The sequence below is a fragment of the Mandrillus leucophaeus genome, unplaced genomic scaffold (assembly GCF_000951045.1).
Source record: "Mandrillus leucophaeus isolate KB7577 unplaced genomic scaffold, Mleu.le_1.0 Scaffold99, whole genome shotgun sequence".
In the NCBI taxonomy this organism is placed as follows: Eukaryota; Metazoa; Chordata; class Mammalia; order Primates; family Cercopithecidae; genus Mandrillus; species Mandrillus leucophaeus.
The window spans coordinates 2887118-2894254 of record NW_012110807.1 but is presented as its reverse complement, the minus strand read 5'-3'; the positions used below and the strand labels follow the sequence as shown (position 1 = coordinate 2894254).

The 7137-nt window shown below is 41.0% G+C and overlaps 1 protein-coding gene across 1 annotated transcript in view; it reads left to right on the top strand.

The window, feature by feature from the left end:
• Positions 1-7137, top strand: part of NUP188 (nucleoporin 188kDa) — a 61030-nt gene that overhangs the window by 7253 nt on the left and 46640 nt on the right. Inside the window, exons 2-7 of the mRNA XM_011971205.1 lie at positions 197-270; positions 3583-3667; positions 4206-4286; positions 4947-4991; positions 6080-6172; positions 6294-6413. Of these exons, the coding sequence (XP_011826595.1) occupies positions 197-270; positions 3583-3667; positions 4206-4286; positions 4947-4991; positions 6080-6172; positions 6294-6413 (498 nt within the window). The remainder of the gene's footprint in view (positions 1-196; positions 271-3582; positions 3668-4205; positions 4287-4946; positions 4992-6079; positions 6173-6293; positions 6414-7137) is intronic.

Below are 7137 nucleotides of genomic sequence, written 5' to 3'. Positions count from 1 at the left end.
CTGGGTGTGGTGGCTGGCACCTGTAATTCCAGCTACTCGGGAGGCTGAGACTTGAGAATCACTTGAACCCGGGAGGCGGAGGTTGCAGTCAGCCAAATTCGTGCCACTGCACTCCAGCCTGGGTGATAGAGCAAGACTCTGTCTCAAAAAAAAAAAGAAAATTCTGCATTTGTATAATTGCCTTGTTCTTTTCCAGAGTCAGATTGAGGCAGAACTGAATAAACATTGGCGGCGATTGTTAGAGGGGCTTTCTTACTACAAACCTCCCAGGTATGGCAATTCCAGGCGTCTGGTTAAAGTAATTCCCTTAAGGAAGCTGGCATGGATGAAACCATCCTCCTGTATGCTTTGATGATTTTGTAGGGTTGTGTATACCAGAGATAATACAATTTCGTTTACCAGTGGAAAAGAGTAGGTTATATTTGTTTTTTTTGTTGGCTGAAAGAAAAGGAAATTCCTTCTAGAAATACAGTATTGTAGAATATAATTATGACCTATGTGTGGGGATGAGGATTTATTAAACATTCAACAAATTTTCTGATATTTATTCAGAGTCCACAGTGTCTGTGCGAGCACTAATTGGTGGGAGATAGCACGATGATGCTAACAACTGACACTTGTGTAGTGTTAACTATGTAACAATTATTACTGTAAACACCTGACTTATCAAAAGTTATTTAATCCCCACAACACCCCTTTGAGATAGTTACTACTTTTATTTTTTGGGTGAATATATAGATCTTTGTATTGGGTAGTGGAAAACACAGTAATAAAATATAGAGTAGTTACAAATAAAGAGAATATGGCTTGTAGGGCTGGGCCTATTTGATCTTGATTCCTAGTCCAGATCTCATTCTGTTATGCATTATAGTTGAAGTCAAGCTCATTTCCCTTCGACTTTTGTACTTATTTTGAATGTATTACATCTTTACCTTCCATTTTCATTCCCTTAGGTTAACGATGAACTTTTCCTTGTTATTCATCTGTTAACTCTTCCCTCATAATTACCTTGAAGTAAATCCCAGATACCTTGTTATTTTATCTGCAAATACTTGACTATATATCTAAAATACATGGACTTTTAAAAAAGATAATCACTATATTATCACATTTAGGTACTCTTATCATTGTTTCCATTTTACCAATGGGGAAACTGAGGCACAAAGCGGTTAAGTAACTTGCCATGGTACAACTAGTAAGTGGTAGAACCAGGATTCGAACCTGGTGGTCTCATTCCAGTGTCTGTTTTTTTTTTTTTTTTTTTGAGAAGGAGTTTTGCCCTTATCGCTCAGGCTGGAGTGCAGTGTCACAATCTCAGCTCACTGCAACCTCCACCACCCAGGTTCAAGTGATTCTCTTGCCTCAGCCTCCTGAATAGCTGGGATTACAGGTGCCCACCACCACACGCAGCTAATTTTTTTCTATTTTTAGTAGAGATGGGGTGTCACTATGTTGGCCAGGCTGGTCTTGAACTCCTGACCTCAAGTGATCCTTCCACCTCAGCCTCCCAAAGTGCTGGGATTATAGGTGTGAGCCACCGCTCTCGGCCCCAGTGTCTGTTATTTTGTTGTTGTTGTTTTTGTTTTTGAGATGCAGTCTCCCTCTGTTATCCAGGCTGGAGTGCAGTGGCACGATCTCGGCTCACTGAAACCTCCACGTCATGGGTTTAAACAATTCTCCTGCCTCAGCCTCCTGAGTAGCTGGGATTACAGGCACCCGCCACCATGCCTGCTAATTTTCGTATTTTTAGTACAGACGGGGTTTCACCATGTTGGCCAGGCTGGCCTCGAACTCCTGATCTCAAGTGATCTGCCCGCCTCATCCTCCCAAAGTGCTGAGATTACAGGCGTGGGCTGCCATACCTAGCCTACTGTTTTCTTTACTATCTTTTTTCTGTTCCAGAATCCAACCTAGTTGTCAGATGCCTGTAGTCTCCTCTTAGCTGGACAGTGTCTTAGTCTTACCTTGATTTTCATGACCTTGAACAGGTTTGAGGACTGGTCAGTTATTTTGTAGGATGCCCCCAATTTGGGTTTGTCTGATGTTTTTCTTATTACTAGACTATTAGGGGTTGTGAGTTTTTGGGAAGAATACCCAGAGGTGAGGTGCGCTTCTTTTTTTTTGAGATGCAGTTTCGCTCTTGTTGCCCATGCTGGTGTGCAGTGGTGCGATTTCAGCTCATTGTAACCTCTGCCTCTTGGGTTCAAGAAGTTCTGTTTCAGCCTCCCTAGTAGCTGAGACTACAGGTGCACGTCACCTTGCCTGGATAATTTTTGTGTTTTTAGTAGAAACATGGTTTCACCATATTGGTCAGTCTGGTCTTGAACTTCTGACCTCAGGTGATCCGCCTGCCTCAGCCTCCCAAAGTACTGGGATTATAGGCGTGAGCCACCGCGCCTGGCTGAGCTACCCTTCTTACCACATCATAGCAGAGAGTACATGCTGTCCACATGAAATCACTGGTGATACTAATCTTGGCCACTCAGTTAAGGAGGCGTTAGACAAGTTTCTCCTCTGTAAAGTTACTTTTTTCTCTTTTCCTACTTTATTTTTTGAAAGTGAGTACTAAATATAGCCATGTCCAGGTAATTTTTTTCATTTTTGGTGGAGGTGGAGGTCTCACTTTATTGTCTAGGCTGGTCTCAAACTCCTGGCCTCAAGCTACCCTCCTGCCTCGACCTCCCAAAGTGCTGGGATTACAGGCATGAGCCATTGTGCTGGCCTCTCCCTACCCTATTTATTTATTCATTAGTTTATATCAGTATGGACTCAAATATATTTATTTTATTTATTTTATACTTTGTTTATACCTTGTTTCAGCTTTGGCCATTGGGCATTCTTTTAGGTTGGCCTCTCTCCTTTGGGCGTGTCCTTCGTTTTTTCTTTTTTTCTTTTCCTTTTTTTATTCTATTAAGTTATCTCCTACCAAAAGGACTTTGGTTTTTTAAACCCTTCTGTACTTTCTTTCACTATAAGATGCTTCAAGATTTTCTTGTATTTTCCTTGCCCTGGCTCTAGAATCAACCAATTCCCCAAGGAATGCTGTTATTAGATAATGGTATTGTAAAGCAGGATCAGGGTGCTGCATGTGCCTGCTGCTATTGGAGTGTTATAACTTCTAGGCTTTCTCAGTGGACAGAGCTATTACAGATAATATGTATGTATGCCACAGACCTGGTTTTAAATTTTAGCAACTGTTTATTAGCTGTGGGATTTTTGGTAAGTTATTTACCCTTTCTAACTGTTGGCAATTCCATTTGTAAAAGGAGAATAGTGATATTTGCCTTTCAGGGTAGTAGTAAGGATCAAAAATAATGTAACTTAATGTGTTTACAAATAACATTGTTATAACTGTAATGTAACCACTTTCGTTCGTTTGTTTGTTTGTTGTTACTTAAGCATAACCAGTTCTGTGTTATAAAGTCTGTGGAGGTGAATGTGTGTGTGTGTGTGTGTGTGTGTGTATTTTATAGGCATCTGAAGGGCAGAGAAAAGTCTGTAGTGAAAATATTTTAAAATATTTTTATTTTAAACTCAGTGGGCTATTGAGAATGAAGAAATGATTCACTGTTCTTTTCATAGCCCAAGTTCAGCTGAAAAAGTGAAAGCTAATAAAGATGTAGCGTCACCATTGAAGGAACTGGGTTTAAGAATCAGCAAGTTTTTGGTGAGTAAAAATTAGCACTCGCTCAGTTTATTACTTGCAGTGTGGATGTATATGGTTGTGTTGCTAGTGATAGTGAAAATTCAGTTTATTTTTGTTTTGGGAATTAAATTGAACATGTTGTGTTTTATAAATACCCAGGTTGTAACTCTTCTCCCTAAAAGTTACAAGTCAAAGTTGCCTGATCCATTTACTGCATATCATAGGTTTTTCTTCACCAGACATGTGGTGGTCTTTAAGGTGACTAAGTTTGTCATTTCAGAAACTCACATCGTGCCTACTGCTGTATTAGAGTGCTTGGTGAATAAGCATCGTTGTTTCTGGCATGTACATTTAATTGTAATAAAAATTGTATGTCAGTGACTGGCTCTTGTCTTCCATTAGAGTCAGAATTGTTATGTTGAATGAATCTTTGAGTAGCATTTTTGTTTATTCAAGTCCTGTGTTCATTGTAGAAGACAAATCTTTAAATGCTCTGCATCCTGTGTGCGACTTCTGAGCTGTAGTGGCTGTTCCTCACTTAAAATCTCTTGTGTTTCAGGGTCTTGATGAAGAACAGAGTGTGCAGTTACTCCAGTGTTACCTGCAAGAGGACTACAGGGGTACTCGGGACTCAGTAAAGGTTTGTGGTTTATGTCAGCTCCTTTCTGCTGCCTTTATCTGTTTTCCGTTAGTTTTAGATAATGAAGGGTTTTGGCACCAATTCTTTTATCAGTGGTAGGTGGTCAGGTACAGTCATCTTCAGGAAAGACCTACTAAAGGCTTTAAAAAAACATGACCTGGGTGCAATGGCTTGTGCCTGTACTCCCAGCTTCTTGGGAGGCTGAGGCAGGAGGATCACTTGAGCCCAGGAGTTTGAGGCTCAGTCAACTGTGATCGCACTGCTGCACTCTAGCCGGGGCAAAAGAGTGAGACCCCATCTCTTTAAAAAAATAAAGAATATGTATGCACATAAGCTGAGATCTGTCTTCATACTTGGAGGAGTGGAGAGGTCAAAGACTGACATGTTAATCATGGAATCTTGGGCTATTAGAGGTGATAAGGATTTGGTAGAATTTCTAGCCTGCCCAGTCCCTCATTTTGCGTAAGAGGACTGAGGCCAGAGGAGAAGGGAAGGGATTTGAGCACAGGTTTGGGTACATTTGAGTAGAAAATAAGGTGGAAAGTATATGTAGAAATAAATGTGCAATTATAATCTTGAAGGATGAAGTGAAGGTATGTATCTTATTACTTGAGTTTTGCCTAAAAGATGGCCTCTTAACTGCTCTGTTTTTCTTTTCAGACAGTACTGCAAGATGAGAGGCAGAGCCAGGCCTTAATCCTGAAGGTCAGTAGTAGTCACCATTTCTATTCTTTGATGTAAAATTGAGTGACAGCTTCTTGACCTCATTTTCCTGAGCATTGCTGGCTTTTGACTCTTCTGTTGGATAAGCATGGAGGTTTTTATGAAGAAGCATATTAACTCATTTGTGAAACGATGCTTTTGTTTGTTTGTTTGTTTGTTTGTTTGTTTGTTGTGTTTTTTGAGATGGAGTCTTGCTCTGTCGCCCAGGCTGGAGTGCAGTGGCGCGATCTCGGCTCACTGCAAGCTCTGCCTCCCGGGTTCACCTTCCCTGCCTCAGCCTCCCGAGGCTCCTGCCTCAGCCTCCCGAGTAGCTGGGACCACAGACGCCTGCCACCGCGCCCGGCTGATTTTTTGTAGTTTTTTAGTAGAGACGGGGTTTCACCATGGTCTTGATCTCCTGACCTCGTGATCAGTCCGCCTCGGCCTCCCAAAGGGCTGTGATTACAGGGGTGAGGCACTGTGCCCGGCCGAAACGATGCTTTTATCCACTGGATCCAGTAGAAAGGTTTCTCCCAAGGAGATTCTTCAGCTACTGGTGGTGAGAACAAGTTCATGGATATTTTTCCTCTAGGTCTAAGTCCAACAGGATTAATTTGTATTTCTTTATTCTTCAGTCCCTTTCCAGCAACCTTCTCACTTAGGATCTCGTGTTAAAGTGGAATTTGTGACTTCTGAAGAAGTTTCCTATTTTATATTTAGTGAGAACTAAGTACATTAGTTACAAGCAATTAGGACCTATATCAGTGGAATTTTTATATTTGTTTTTATGTGTTTGGCCTGCCAGTTGATAGCATTGTGTGCTACATGAATGCTCTGAGAAATCATGCTAGAAAACATTTTTGGAAACTTGTGTATATTATTAAACAATAATTCCTTTTATCCTGTATATCCTGGTTTATGAAAGTCTTTTGCTTTATTTTGGCCTAATTCAGTATGTTTGCATTTCTGTGATTCCTTATATAAATTTAACTTTTCCATCCACATCTTTAAGTGAAATTATCAATAAATTTAAACTTGAGTTTCCTGTGTGCAAAGGTGAGTAACTGATTTTGAATCTTTGGATTCCTCAGATTGCAGATTATTATTATGAAGAAAGAACCTGTATTCTTCGTTGTGTCTTACACCTTCTCACTTACTTCCAAGATGAAAGACACCCCTATAGGGTAAGCTTGTTTAGTCCTCTTGGTTCTCTTTACACTGTATCATCTTAATAATTTTGTTAATATTATTTGAATATTTACCTTTTATTCTAGGTATAATTTACTCTCTTGATTATTTTTAAAGGTTGAATATGCAGACTGTGTTGATAAATTGGAGAAGGAACTAGTTTCAAAATACAGACAGCAGTTTGAAGAGCTTTATAAAACTGAAGCACCAACTTGGGAGACACATGGAAATCTCATGGTATGTGGTTACTGTGCTCTCCTGTAACTCTTGTTTTTTAAGATGGAGTCTCACATTGTCACCCAGGCTGGAGTGTAGTGGTGCGATCTTGGCTCACTGCAACCTCCATCTCCTGAGTTTAAGCAGTTCTCCTACCTCAGCCACCCAAGTAGCTGGGATTACAGGCACCTGTCGCCATACCCAGCTAATTTTTGCATTTTTAGTAGAGATGGGGTTTCACCACCTTGGCTAGGCTGGTGTCGAACTCCTGACCTCAGGTGATCTGCCCACCTTAGCCTCCCAAAGTGCTGGGATTACAAGCGTGAGCCACCACACCTGGCCTGGAACTCTTAGGAGGATTGCACACCCTTGCTTATAGAACTGCAAGTTAAATTATTTATTCATTCATTTAAAACATACAGATTATCTTTTTTTTTTTTTTTTGGTGAGATGGAGTCTCCCTCTGTTGCTCAAGCTGGAGTGCAATGGCACAGTCTCAGCTCACTGCAACCTCTGTTTCCTGGGTTCTAGCGATTTTACTGCCCCAGCCTCCCAAGTAGCTGGGATTATAGGCACCTGCCACCATGCCCAGCTAATTTTTTGTATTTTTAGTAGAGATAAGAGATATGGTTTCACTATGTGGGCCAGGCTGGTCTTGAACTCCCGACCTCAGGTGATGTGCCTGCCTTGGCCTCCAAAAGTGTTGGGATTACAGGCGTGAGCCACTGTGCCTGACCTAGATTAT